This window comes from Ciconia boyciana, chromosome 11 (genome assembly GCF_034638445.1).
Source record: "Ciconia boyciana chromosome 11, ASM3463844v1, whole genome shotgun sequence".
NCBI lineage: Eukaryota > Metazoa > Chordata > Aves > Ciconiiformes > Ciconiidae > Ciconia > Ciconia boyciana.
The window spans coordinates 7,264,930-7,279,920 of NC_132944.1; the positions used below are offsets into that span (position 1 = coordinate 7,264,930).

Below are 14,991 nucleotides of genomic sequence, written 5' to 3' on the forward strand. Positions count from 1 at the left end.
ATGGAATTAGGCAAGAGTGCTTCACAGCTTGAAGCACTCCAGAACTAAAATATGCAGCACAATACAGAATGATATTTCGCAGCTGCAAGATGTCAGCTCCAAGCTGCAAACTCCTGTCTCTAACAATCCTTCTGCTACAAGGGGGCCAGCTACATGACAATTAAAGACAGCAATGTAAACTTGGCAATCCTCCCCATGTAAACTACAGCTAATCAGCTGCTAACAAATTCCTGGCACTCCAGCAGTTGCGTCAAAGCATGTTTAAAGGACCTTACATTTTTTTCCTTCAAGTGTCCACTCGCATGCAGCCTTCCCAGAAAAACTTAACAGCAGTCAGCTGTCAGAGTAAGAACAAAGTCTCAACCAGCATATTCACCCACATGAAGTCACAACTCAAGAATGTCTTCAGAACAGGCTGTTCATTTAGTGACTAACCTACAGCCCTCACTTAAAAAGGCAAATCTACTTAATGACCAAAAAAATCCACACCCACTTCATTTTTAGTCACTTAGAGATACTGGCAGAAATCACAGTGAGGCTGGAGGAAAAAAAAAAAGCCCTCAGTATTAAGTAGCCTGGGTTTATCTACAAGCAGAGTAGGCTAGAGAAGCAGCCGGTGCAGGAATCCACCCCAGCAGCTTCTGATGAAAGCAAGGCCTGTTGTCACTGCTGATTGCTTACTGTGAATGAAGCACAGGTTATCATACACTTTTAGTGGAAAAGCAAAGTATCTGTTAAATCAGGTATTAAAAGAACCAACACACAACACTACAGCACATGCCAGCAGAGGGAATGCCTGCCCAGGGCTATGCCAGGACTGGTTCCACAGCCACCTCAGTGCAATACCCTTAAAGACGACCAGAAAGCCCTACCAGCCACTTTTATACATCTGCTTGTTTCCAAACCGAAGGAGGTGTAATCCCACAATGGCAACTACCCTTCAGCTGTGCCAGTCTCAAAGCATTTCCAGTGCCAGTTAGATGCCTAGGAGAGAGTGGAAGACATCTAACTGACCTGAAACAGTGGGAAGCAATAATATAGAGCTTTAACTCACCCTACTTCCGAACAGATGATTCACAAACCAACTGTTCTGTAGAAGCCCCGAGTTAAGTACAGCATCAGCCTAAAGGGACTTTCTGTTGTCTAATTCTGAAGACCTCCATCACCATAATCAGTTTTGGACTTTCATTCAAAGCAAAACTTTTTTTTGTGCCACTGCACTTGTCAAGAAGCAGCCTACAGCTCAGAAGGGAAGAAAACAGAAAGAAGGTTCAGCCTCCTGCTGAACAATATCCAGGCACATCCCTTCCTGAGACAAGGATGAGGTGTACAAAGATCCACTGTCCCTCCACACTTACCCTTCTCCATGAAAGCTACTTCCTAAGCACTCACTTGGCCAATTAACACAAGACAAATATGAAAATGAGATGAGGACAACAGTTAGAAGCTTTGCAGCCCTTATCCGACAGGAGTATCCACTTAGTCCAGTTTTCAAAGTAAGGAAGTTTTATGTAGTTGAGGCTTACATGTTAAGATAGCCAGCATTTATTATCTTTCCCTCATTCTTTTCAGCATTTGAACCCTTTACTCAGTTTTAATCAGATCTTCCCATGAAGTAGAGCTTTAAGTATGAGGTTGTCTTATTCTTCCACTAATATTACAAACAAGGAGAAAAGTTTATTAACACATAGTATAAGAGAAGTTACAGAACAAACTTGACCTTTTTAGACATCAGACAAGGCAGTCACTAAACAAAGCCACAAGAAGCCAGAATTATCAGTTTTGCAGCTTACACAGCTACCATTACTGCCCAGAACTATCTCCACCACCCCCAACAGCTTCAGGCTGTGATTTTTCTCCAGCTAGTTTTGATACTTTAAGACTCAGCCCTCATTTTAACACACACACAAGTGGGTTAAGAATTTCTATTCCCTTTGTCCCTTTGGAAAGGGACCCTTTAAAGCAGGTCTGCTTTTTCATGCCTTTGAGCCCCACTCAGCATGGACAATTAAATTAGTCTATTTATTTTCATTTAACATTTAAAAAGAGAGCTCTGAGCATTCATATAATTAACCTTACAAGCAACACACCCAGCAGCATAATACTAATAGGCCAATCAGTTAAACTTAACCAACCAGCAGTGTTTATCACCTTCAATTATTTAATTCAGACTGTTAACAAAATGGAAACATGTTCCCAGATCATGTCCCAAAATATATTTCCTCCATTTTACCGCTACTGTCCCTAAGTCTCCTGTCAGGTGAATAGCATTTATCTTCATAACACTTAAGTCAGGGGGCCAAGTGTTATTGCCACCACTCTACAGAGGGAGTCAGAGCTGTGGTACAGGGAGTGCACGACAGACACAGGATTAGAGTCTGGGGTGCAGTTCTGACTGTGCCTCTTAGGACTTAGACTTGCATCCTCAATACTGGAGCTCCCTTTCTGCCTTGTTTTCTCATCCTCCCCATTCCTGCCTTACCTCCTTCCCTCTCCATAGGCCTTCCCTTCAAAACAGTCATGATCTCAAAGATTATTATTAGTACTATCATCATCATTTTATGCAAGGAAGTTCTCAAAAGATTTTTGGCCATGAAAGGCTCGAGCACAAGTTTGCCCAGTTTGTTATGGGTTTGTACGTTACTGTATAAGAGGCTTTGTCTCACCTGGTGACCATGAAGAGTATATAGAAGTCTTCCTTCTAGCAAGTCCAGAATTTTAAGAGTTGAATCATTGGAAGCAGTAACCAGATAGTTTCCAGAGGGGTGAAAGGAAAGACTGTTTACCACAGCACTGTGCACTAAAGATGGAGAAAAACATACATAATAATCACCAAAACCAGTTTACATAAGCCCAAGGCAAAAGAATAAAGTGCAAGCACATTCCAATTTTCCATTATAAAGTTTAACAGGAAAATTATCATTGGGGAAGCATTCCACAAAAAACTCTTCAAAGCATTGGAGAACAAGGGCAGTATTCAATTCTTGTAAAAATAGGTACTACTTTACTGAAAGGAAAGAGGAAGCTTTGCCAATTATTCTGGGAGATTTAAGACTACAAAAGCTTCCAAGCGTAGCCCCAAAATTAACTATATGCACAAGTGAGCTATATGATTCCATGAGAGCGCTGGACATTGACATATTTTACTACCATAGAGCTGCTGTTCTCCCTCCCAAGTGATTCTAGAATAAACTCTATATGCTGGTACATTAAGGAGAAGACTGAAATTACGATGAAAGAAACTCAAAGTTGGCATTGCACAGATTCTTTTTGTTTACTACCCGACTCTAACGAAGACTGGGTTTCAGAGAAACTAGGAAAGAACCACCAGCGACTTGAAAATGGTCCAGTATAAGTATTATTCCTTCAGCCATCCAATTCACCTCACCAAAAATTTAAAACAAGTATGAATAGACAAACTATCAAGAGTGAACTTCCAATAAAGCAATCCTCCTGCATGACGATGAAGCCTAAGAGTTATTTTGAAAAGAGTTAAAGAAAATTCTCTAGGAAAAGAGTCAAACTACACTTTTAAGTTCACTGTAACATTAAACATCTACCTAACACAGGGCTTTTTTCCCCTCCCCGAACTTTTACAAAACAGGCTATTGAACATATTTATTTATGAGAACATGCAGTACTTTACATATGCACAGTTTTCTGAGCGTATGTGACATTACAGAATATTAAGACTATGCTTGAAGAGGGTTTTAAATATCCAATTATTCTTAATTATACTATGTGCCCTCCAAATGTTCTGGTATCTCAAATCTACTACTACAAGTACACCCCCCTCCAACTAAATTTATATTCCCTTGAGGTCTACTACGCATTCCAAATCCAAACTGCATGTTAAAAAACCCTCAAATACAATTTTAAAGATACTAGAACCAAATATTATCTTTTGCAGATGCGGATTTGAAGCAGAAATCTGAAATAACCTTGCTCAATTGTAAAACAGAATGCATCTACTTTTTAAACTCGCAGAAACACTAGATACCTCAAGCTTAAGTTCTAAGAACATAACTCTTCTTGACCTGGACTATTAAAAAATACAGAAGAAAACATTAACTCACAGGTAAATTCTAAACAGTTATTCTTGTTGGTCAACACTGCCTCTATCACACAGCTAGATCTTCCTCCACCCCCCCAGCCCTGTATTACACTACATATTGAAGGAGAAAAAGTCTACATGGAGTTTTTCCTCCTGAAAGAGTGCTAAATGCATTTCTGCTTTGCAAATTTTATTCCCAGTGATTTGTAATATTCCTCACCCCATTAGAGTATATATTCAGATAAAGGCAAACATTTTGTCAACTAAGACAAGTCCTGAAAGGAATCACACCAAAGATAAACAAAGTTAATGATATATCCCTCCAAGTTCCAGATAGTGAATAAAATATTTCCAGTTTCACCAAAAAACCTTTTCATAATGAAAAGAAATCACACAGACTGTGGCTGTGTAAGCAGTCACAGCTTCTGTGCCCAAGGAGTTCTTGGCTGTCATAAGCTCAGAGAAAACTTCATCTCTCTTCTGCCAAAACAACTCATACCTCCCACAAGACCATTCATGACATCTCTCCAAAAACTTGCCAACACATCCTGCAACCTCACTTTATTTCATATTGTAAACAATAACTCCAGTGCAGCACAAGGTGGCATCTCCCAGTGACTCGTTGCTACAAGCCTACCCTTCCGCCAGCCAAGCCCTAGAAAAATAACAGCCAGTTAAGGGACTTATACTGCAGGGGGTTAATTACTAAAATAGAGTCATGCCAGCCTATAGAGTGACTGAACATAACTGTCCTAAGTCTGGCAATACTACTTTTATGCAATTGGTGAGTGTAACCTCTTAGTAACCAGCAGTCAAAAGATAAATTAGGATGGACTTGACACAGCCACAGTCCCCAGTGAACAGATAACCACCATCCAGCCCCAGCTGAACTGTATAATAAAGTACCAATTGCTGTTTTTAAACAGCAATAAAAAAAAGGTTAGAGCTGTTTCCATAGACCTGCAATAGAGGTGCCCCACACACAACTTTGCACAGGAAAAAATGTCAGGCAATAAACATTGGCCATTTTTGTAGGGGGATGATCTGCTATACAAAAAAGTTAGCGCCAAGTAGAGGATTGAATAAAGCATCTGTCTGTTCTCCTGTACAGTAAGTGTGACCAGAGCATACTTTACTTTGCTAAAAAAAAATCCAAAAATACACCATATAAAAGGTTTTGCAGTTTGCTCTCTACTTCCAACTTTCATTTACAAATGTCACAGTTGGAACACTCCTGGCAACAAGAGCAACACAGCTAAAAGACTAATCAGTTTTGGAAAACAACCCAACTTTAAGACGCAAGAGTGTGTGGCAGGGCTACTTATCTATTAATTCATCGATGCAACTCAATCTTTAAAATGGATTCCCTTGAAACCAGGCAGCACAAGCATGTACTGAGGGAGGAGATGCCCTCTAGTGGGACTGAGATGGCAGCTTCACATGGGAGAGCCACAAAACTAAATCTGATGTAGCCAAAAGGTAAGTGTATAAGCCCTCATAAGAGCAAGACTTAAACACACATCTCCAGAACATGTTACAAATCCATCAGTTTGCAGTCACAGGTGCATGAAGTGACTGCATACAGCTACCACTGCAATTTTATGTTTCTCTAGCTTTTAAGACTATTTCTAACCCAAAGTCTAATACACAATTAGGATTTACACAGTAGCTGTTAAAAATAACACTCATAACAGGAAAAGATCACTTCGATAGCAAGGGTGTCACACTAAAATGCCATTCAGTAAGGGTGGGATACAGGGGAAATCTAACTCCAAGACACAAAAAATAAGTCTGGCAGCCAAACCTAAACCACATTAGATTCAGACAATTTAATAGCAGTAAGTGGAAAGCAGGAAGAGATTCTTTTTGAGCCAAGTTATACTGTGGCTGGAAACACACAGTGCAGATCTTGCTACTGGTGAAAAGCTGATAAAGTATGTTAAAGGGCAATCTGACACTGTTCAAGTATTTAAACATGCTAGCTATTTTAGCAACAAGACTTCAGAAAGACATTTCCAAGTTTTGATATGGGTCACAAGTTAACAATACTTATTACACAAAGACTCACACTTCAATCTTCATCACTGTAATGCTCAATACTGATGAACAGTTCTCAACAGGTTTGATTCCGGTTAGATTTTGTTAACTTTCAGAGAACTGGAAGTGATCATGAGTCCATGAGAATAACTGAAGAAATAAATCATATTTTATGAGAGTTCAAGGAGCTCAGGCAGGTTAACAGTTGAAAGAGTTCAAAGAGTGCTCGACTTGACCCTACAGGGAGAATACACTTGAGAAGAGGACCTCACATTTAGAAGCTAGGAATAAAACACAATTCAGGCGCAGGAAGCGGATGCTAGAAATCTGATTTTTTTTTTCTACCCAAGTAAAAACCCTGTTCCAATGATGGTGTCATCACCATTAGTGCTTAACAGTCAGATCAATTGATCATAACAGTGTTTCCATCTATATGCAAAGAGCTAAAGAACAGCACTCTATATACAGCAGAATTACAAAAGTATTGTAAAGTTTGCAGACTGTTCCCACTCCACAGCAACCTCTTTTTGGGGAGCTTTTATTTATTTTATGGAACCCAAAGGACTTTCATAATCTTAATAATCTTTTATAAGTCCCAAAGGGCTTTCATAATCTAAAATTCTCTGCAGACAATCTGCATTTGGTTCAAGATAAGTAACTCCCATTGCTCTTATCTACCAGAAAAGGTCTAGTTTTTCCACAGCTTGCTGTGAAGGAAGACAAACAGAAGAACCCTGCTCCTTAAACATCGCTACACTTTCTCTTTCCATATCAAGGGAAAATAGAAAACTTGTATTGAGAGACTATGAGGCTTTATGAGTAAAGGGGATATACAGTTAAAAGCACTTTAAAAAAAAACAATTCTAGTTACATAAAGCCAGGAGGACCAACAGCTTTCATTTAGAACTCAATTTTTGTCTCTTAACTTGCAGGAATCAACTGCAAATTATTTTACTACTCTGACTTTTCTGCCTGGCATTCAGCTATAAGGCTGTCACAGCAGGAACTGACAATATCTGATGTGGATGGCAGAAAGAACAATACACCAAGCTCCAGCCCTGTATCTCTCATCTGCTTTACCAGCATGCCAGAAGCAGTCTTCATGAAAAGCTAACAAAATTAAGTTTAATAAGCCATCTATACTGGAAACAGTGCTTGTGTATATATGTGAATATACTACAACAGCCCTAAAAATTGTTAACAGTAAAGGAAATAAAAGCCATGTGTAGGCTCAAGCAACTAACATGCACAAAACAGTATGATCAAACTCAAAGAAGCTTGCAGGGATGGGAAAGGACCCTTTTCTATCCAGTTCTACCAAATGGCAGCACTAATCATTTCAACAAGAACAGGTAACATGCCATTTTGAAGGTAAGGGTTAAAAAAAACAGACAAATGTAGACTGCTAAATATAAAAGCTAACTACTCCAAGGACAAGCCAACCTGGACAAGTCATAACAAGGTCAAAGCCAGTTCTGGAACCAGAAAACCAAAGGATATACTGGAGAAAGAACTGTAAACTTGGATCATGGTATAGATTCGCAATTGGTTGATTTTGATTTTCCTCTGTGGTGAACTTCTCCTAGTTTTCTCATGAAAAACTTAACCTTTTGCTTTGCTGGAATGCATCTGACTCCTCCTATAGGCTTATTCAGAGGCAAAGGCCACATCCTTTTTACTGCCTATCATTTCTCAAGAACAGTGAATACAAGCCAAGTGGCATTGCAGATAACACCTGCAACACAAGACTGTCAGTATCGGGGCTTTTTCACCTTTTTTCATGGTGGACAGAGAAAGAAATCAGAATAGAGGTGTTTCTCACCAATATGTGAGAATCAGTCTTGGAGTCAACACAAAGCAAAGCATGATGTTTGGTGAAAAAAGGCTTCCACTGGCAGGCCCAAGCCAGTGCCTTTCTGGAAAAGCAGCAGGTGATACAGAAACAGTCCTTGGACTTCAGAGCAATTCATATCAAAATGTGGAAAGGTCCGATTTTTCTAGGATCTTAACTTGCCTTGATAATGTTGAAGAAGTCTATTCATCCTAACGTCCCACACTTTCACTGTGTTATCTGTACCAGCCGCAGCAATGCATGTACCACTGGGATGAAAATCCACATGATTCACAAACCTGTAAATTGCAGTTAAATCCAACTGTTTACATTCAACTCCTGCTAAAGATCAAAAAGGTCTTTTCAAGAAGGGAAGCTACATCATGATGCATTGAACAATACAGACAGGAGGAAACAACCTGAAAATTCATACTGCTAAATTTCTCTTAAGACCTTGCTTATAAGCCCAAGGAGATTGCAGCATTATTGAAGACAGTATGCTTAGATATGTTTTGCATTACAGGTGTAGGAGCTGTAGATACAAGCCTCCTGAAGTCTGATGGATCTGACTGTCACAACAACATTTTCAAGTGTTCGTTTAATGTTTGCATAATATACGCCTTCTATTAAATTAACAGGATTTGTAGAGTGGTGTGTACAAGGCTGAACAGATATTTTTCTTCTATTACTCTTAACTAATTTTAAGATGGAACTTACTGAATTTGTCCCTGAAATCATACGCTGCCACTTAGAAGGTAGCGAGGCTGAGACCAAATTCCTTTCTGGACTTGTATGCAATCAAATCTTAGTTTGAACACACAAGTACAGTAGAACCCTCAGTGAAGAGCATCTTGTAACTCCTCACCCAATCCATGCAAGAAATTCGATAAAATAAATTACCCTTTGAGTATTCTTCTAACAAATGCTGAGAAAGACAAGATATTTCAATTGGTTGTTTGAACAAGTTATATACTTAAAAGCACTGGAAAAACTAATGCTGTCTGAATCTGTCTTAGTATCATTGAGTATTACCTGGAAAGAACAAAACTTGGTACTTAAAAATTCAATGCAACAAGAAACTATGAAGATTCCAGTCTCAGTTCTAAGGGCTTGCTTTGTGTTTCTAGACAAATTAAATTTTGCTGTGGCTCAATATTCTCCATGAAAAAATCCCAATTCAACAGCTCTTTTTCTGAACACAAAGTGTTTTTCAGAATAACTTTGTTATTCAAAAATCTGAGAATGAAACAAAGCATCCAAGTACCAATCTGTCAGTATACTTTTGATCTTTTAATTTACTTCAACTCAGAGCAAAATAAAAAAGCTTAACAAAGCTAGAAGAAATAAAGAATTTAAGCATCTCCAAAAATAAGCAAGCATAAAGAAATTAAGGCTTGACATGTTGGACAGTTATCAAAATATAAGCCTCAAGGTTCCAATCTGGACAAGTCATAAAAAGGTCAAAGCAATTTTGGAAGCTCTTTTTGCACCTCATCCTCTGCTGGCTGCTTTTGTAATAGGAGCTAGTGATTATTTTTTTTTTAAGAGGTAGAAGTGATTGCCAGGACAAGGACCTCTGACTGCAGTCACAAAACAAGGCATCCCCTTTTCAGCAATCACAAGAAAGTCAGTCCTCATGCACCACCAGGTACTTACCCCCCATGCTCACAGAAGGAGTGTATACATTCTCTGCTGGTTTTATCCCACAGTTTGACAGTTTTATCATCACTGGCTGACACTATTAATCGTCCATCAGGAGAGAATCTAAGACAAGAATTATAGCAATTAAGAAGCGCCCTCAAACAAAAGGTGTATGGCATCAACTAGATTTGGCCAGCTGTCAAAGTATGTTGGTAAACACACCTCTCACTCAAGTCACACCGGCATTAGTGAGACTAAAAATACAATTGCTATAAGTTGAAGGAAAAAAAGCAAGCCATAAGTCCTCAAGCTATCCTTAATTCCACAAGCACATAAAATAACCCTCAGGAAAGTCTTCAGTCTGACTTAAGATCTCCTGTCCCACTTGTTTCAATTTAAGTATATCTCAAGTCGTTTCTCCACCCTGATTCAAAGCAATTCCTACCTTTGCCACAAACATTCAGAGCAATATAATTACTCCCAAGATAACAGCTGCAGCTGTAAAAGAATGTATTAAGCTCTTATTGTAAAATTTCATATACAAGAGAGATCAATATATCTCTTCAGAGGCATAATTTTACAGGATCAGGACTTGAGTCCCCAACTAGAGAACATCATCGTACATACTGGAAAAACATTCTTTCTGCTCTGCTGTGGGCATCTATAGTACTACCAGCCACAGCCACCACCATGTTCAAGAACTATAATGAACTTTTCACCCACAGAGAAACCGTGGCTTTATCCTAAATACATATGTACATAAAAACTCCTCAGAACAACTGAGATGGAAAACTGAAAACCAAATCCAAGATAGTTATCAGGAAATAATGTTTTTATTATGGCAGCACTTCTAGCATTTTGGAAGGAGCTCAGGTGATCATTTTTAATTAGAGGCATGACAAGTCTAAAAGTAACTAAACTGAAGTAACAGCTATAATAGAAATCTCTCATTTTGCTTCTGTTAGCAACTTCAAGATGCTAAAGTCTCCATACGAGGTAAAAGCATATCACTAAGCAGGAAAGTCTCTACTTTACAAAGATCACTGAAGCACAAAGTGAGTACACAACTATTATCCAAGGGATCTCTCTACAGGTCAGCAATACATTTCAGTCACTAGACACACTTGAATCATCCTGAACAGAAGTGTGCTGCACAAGACCATGATGCTCAGTCTCTGCTTTGAGGGATAAATCCCTATCTCTATTCATCAGAAAGCCGTACTTACCTGGCACAGCGAACCCAGTTTATGTGTTGACTAAGTGAGAACAGAAACTTCTGTCTGTGAACCGTCCACACTTTGACTGTTTTGTCATCAGAAGCTGTAACTAAGGACTGGCCATCGCTGGAGAAATGAACACTTCTTACAGTTGCTGTATGAGCCTTGAAGACAGTTGATTCTCCTTTGCTATACAGAAGGAAAGAATACTTTAAAACTGCACAACAGGACAGCAAAGACATTATGTACATGAAAACACAAAGCTTCTGTATGCTGAGCAGTGCTATTAACCACCATTTCTATGGGAACTGCCTGTGCTTACATTAGGAAGAAAACATCGATCAACCCCAAACAAACTCTGAGCTATACAGAATACATAGCTAAAACCAGTTGTTCAGGTTCGATACTGGAGCCCAATCCAACAGGAAACAACCCATGTTTCCTATAAAGGGGCAAAAATGCTATTGTTAATTTGCGCAACCATTTAAAACAACATTTATGGGAACATCAATATAAAAGATGCTGAGTTTCTGTAATGTTTTCAGGCCCATAGCTGCAAGGCAGGCGAGGAGAGAGGTAAGTGCTTTCACCATTCACCTAGACAGAGCCAAGCAGGCAACCACCTCACAGCTGTTCCTGTAACAGCCCATACTCCAGCTGAACACTCCTGATGCAGCATTGCACAAGAAATAACACAGCTGAGTTCAGCATGCCTGATGTTGTACAACTTTGAGCAAGCTACCATTAACTCAGCCAGGCAAGACAAAAGACAAGGTATTGTTATTCTTCTTTACCCATCATTTCCAAATAAATGCAAGAGGCATTCTTCTGGCAAATAAACACAAGGCTTATTTAGAGATCCAAAGCACAACATATTTAGAGATCCAACAGGTATATGGGACTCTTGATCCAAAATACATCTCCAGCATTACTGTACTACCAGGAGCTCCATATTCACAGACAGAAGAGAACAACAGAAAGACACAGTGGTTTGCTCCTTTCTCCATTAGGATTTAACAGGCTTTATACTAAGGCTAAGGACTACTAAAACTGTAAAGGCCAAAAAAATCAAAAATACTATATACCTTCCAGCAATATTCCCTCCCTCCTCAGAAAAGGTCAGAGCTGCCTAGTTTTATTTAGTCCTTTAGCTGCCAGAAGGCAAGGAACAGTAAAGGTTACTTCTCAGGAAAGTTTTATTTCTGTCCAAAACCACAGAACATCCCCAAGTCTGATAAAAACTCATGCAGAAACATGAAATTACAAAATTCTGTCAGCATGGCTTATAGAAAACAAACCCCAAAGACAAAAATCCACATGCCAGTGTAGCATTAACTCCTTTAGTAACATATCACCCTTGAAAGGGACTGCGAGTTTTCAGATTCTTTGGAAATAAAGTCCTGGCCCACAAACAGACTATGGGGCAGCTTCTCCCTTCCCTTTTAATGACAGTGCAAAACTGGCAAGCTGAAGGTCTCAAACCTGATTCAACCTCAGTGCTCTTTTTTTTGTTCTATCCAGAGAAAGTAAATTGACAAAGAATACTAAACACACACAGATTAAGGGTGCCATACACAGAGGTATTCGCAACCGGCATAACAGTAACAACTCCCTGTCCACACTAGCCCTTTTCTGACATGACAACCTGTACTGGTTTTGTCTGGGATAGAGTTAATTTTCTTCCTACTAGCTGGTATAGTGCTGTGTTTTGGATTTTAGTATGAGAATAATATTGGTAACACTTTGATGGTTGTTGCTAAGTGGTGTTTACACTGGTCAAGGACTTTTCAGCTTCCCATGCTCTGCCAGGTGCACAAGAAACTGGAAGGGGACACAGCCAGGATAGTTGATCCAAACTGACCAAAGGCCTATTCCATACCATATGACATCATGCTCAGTACATAAAGCTGGGGAAGAAAAAGGAAGGGGGGGACATTCGGGGTGATGTCGTTTGTCTTCCCAAGTCACCGTTAGGCATGATGGAGCCCTGCTTTCCTGGAGATGGCTGAACACCTGCCTGCCCATGGGAAAGTAGTGAATGAATTCCTTGCTTTGCTTGCGTGCACAGCTTTTGCTTTACCTATTAAACTGTCTTTATCTCAACCCACGAGTTTTCTCCCTTTTACTCTTCTGATTCTCTTCCCCATCCCACTGTGGGGGAGTGAACAAGCAGCTGTGTGGTACTTAGTTGCCACCTGGGGTTAAACCACAACACAACCATAGGTGCAGTTTAGACCACAGAGCTCACATCCCTAAGCAACTGAGACAGAATCACCCAACACATCATTTAAGTTCAGTTTTCCCATCACATCCTGGTCCTTTCTTAAATTTTATACTTTAGCTTCTAAGAAATCTAACAAGTTTACACCGTAATTTATTTTCAACATTCTGTGTTAGCAGTACAGCTCTGGAGACAGCAAAATGACACTGTTAGTCTCTTTATAGGAGATTGATGAGCAGCAAGATTAAATTTTAATCATAATCCACCTTGTGCCTTTTAGTAATATGTATGCTGACGTGTCATTGTGATCACTTCTTCCAGGAAAGTTTAAAGTGAAATTAATTATAATTGAAGTTACAAGCTGCATATTTTAGTTTTATTTCACTATAAATTAAATTTTAACTTTATGTATTTTCTACCATATTTACTCTTTAGTCACTCCACCATTACAAAAGCACTGAGACAGTTCTGTAGCTAAAGGATAAATTGGAATTTGCCCAAAAAGCAGGGCCTATACTTTTGTCACATGTGAATAACAGCGTATCTGCCCCAGCTGCATAACTCATTCTGAATACAAAGTGAGTGCTAGGAATTTACATTTACAGGAGTTCAGACATTCCGATAGTTTCAGGTGAGCGTCATGATGATTAATGGGTAGGGGAAAATGGGGACATCAGTCTAGTTTAACTTAGAGCAAGGTATTACTCTAGCAAACATTATAATAGATATTTAAAAGTCACTTTTATCACAATTTTAAAAAGTCACTTTCAGAACCTATCAGTTCCATGGCAGAGGTTACTTACGGTTTAATAGATCATCAAATAAAGCTTCCAATGGGTAATCATAACCAGAATAACTCATCAAAAATAAACAACTAGAAATGCTTTCCCAGGTTCCTGAAGTGACATGTTTATCTTAAAGTTGAGGTATGTTTTGTGTGGTTTGTTTTGTTTTTAAATCCCTTTTATTTGCCACCACAATCATCAGGTCTGCTTCTGGACACAATCTTTTAGTCTTTGATAGCAGCAATTTATAACCTCACAAGCAAAGGAACTTCAAATATCTTTATATATGCCTGTCCATTCAGAAAAAACAATCCCACTGTTTAGTGTGGGAACCAAGAGACCAGAGGAAACACTGGCAGCTGCTTTTCTGCATCTTGGCTGCAAAAAGCTTCTCATTACTTGCAGCAAGTCTTCAAGCAGAAGTTCCACAACTCTCTCCTGTTTGTGTTGTAGTTCAACTAAGTATTCCTTGTTGAAGACATATCACTTAAAATAATGCATCGCAGCATAAAACAATAGAAGTTCTGAGGTCTCTCAGCCGATGATTGTCAAGGACTTGACAAGCATTAATCACAGAATGCTTTGGATTGGAAGGGACCTTTACAGGTCATCTCGTCCAACCCTGCAATGAGTTAAGGCAACTAAACCCTCTACTCAAGAAATAGAAACTTCATAAATATATATTAAGACAGCTAAGGTATTAAAAGGGTAAGTAAATTCTTGTTAATCATGTGCAAGCTCACAAAAAGTCAATACACCATCCAAAGCAGTCTTTCATCTTAATAATATGCCATCATTTACTGTCAGTGGAAGACAGAGTTACTAGTTTGAGACCAAGAAATAAAGATTAAAGGTACCTAACCATTTTGTGGACTACAGCAAGCATGCAAGCTAGTAACCTCCACTCTGCTCACAGAACAGGTATCTCCATCACTAAACCCCAACTTGTGTTTCAGCATCTTGCTTAACACTGACAGAGAAGCAAAGGATCAATTTGCAAGGAGGAAAGAGACTAGAGGAGGAAGGGGAAGAAAAATCCAATCATTCACCACTAATAAGTTACATTAGTGACTTGTTATATTAGCAGAGGAAGTTAATACTGACTTTAAGCTTTGCAGAGGATTTTAGTTTTGTTTCCAATGCTATTTCAAGACCAAACTGCCTCTCCTCTGTCAGAGCTGCCACATAAAATGGTTCTTCTTTCC

At 39.1% G+C, this 14,991-nt stretch overlaps 1 protein-coding gene across 10 annotated transcripts in view; it reads right to left on the reverse strand.

Annotated features, from left to right (window-relative positions):
• The window catches only part of POC1A (POC1 centriolar protein A), a 116,794-nt gene that overhangs the window by 64,607 nt on the left and 37,196 nt on the right, over window positions 1–14,991 (reverse strand). For all 10 annotated transcript variants that reach the window (XM_072876525.1, XM_072876528.1, XM_072876527.1 and 7 more), the window contains 4 exons: window positions 10,790–10,969; window positions 9,579–9,686; window positions 8,106–8,221; window positions 2,667–2,800 (listed from right to left, as the gene is read on the reverse strand). In XM_072876525.1, coding sequence (XP_072732626.1) covers window positions 2,667–2,800; window positions 8,106–8,221; window positions 9,579–9,686; window positions 10,790–10,969 — 538 coding nt within the window. The remainder of the gene's footprint in view (window positions 1–2,666; window positions 2,801–8,105; window positions 8,222–9,578; window positions 9,687–10,789; window positions 10,970–14,991) is intronic.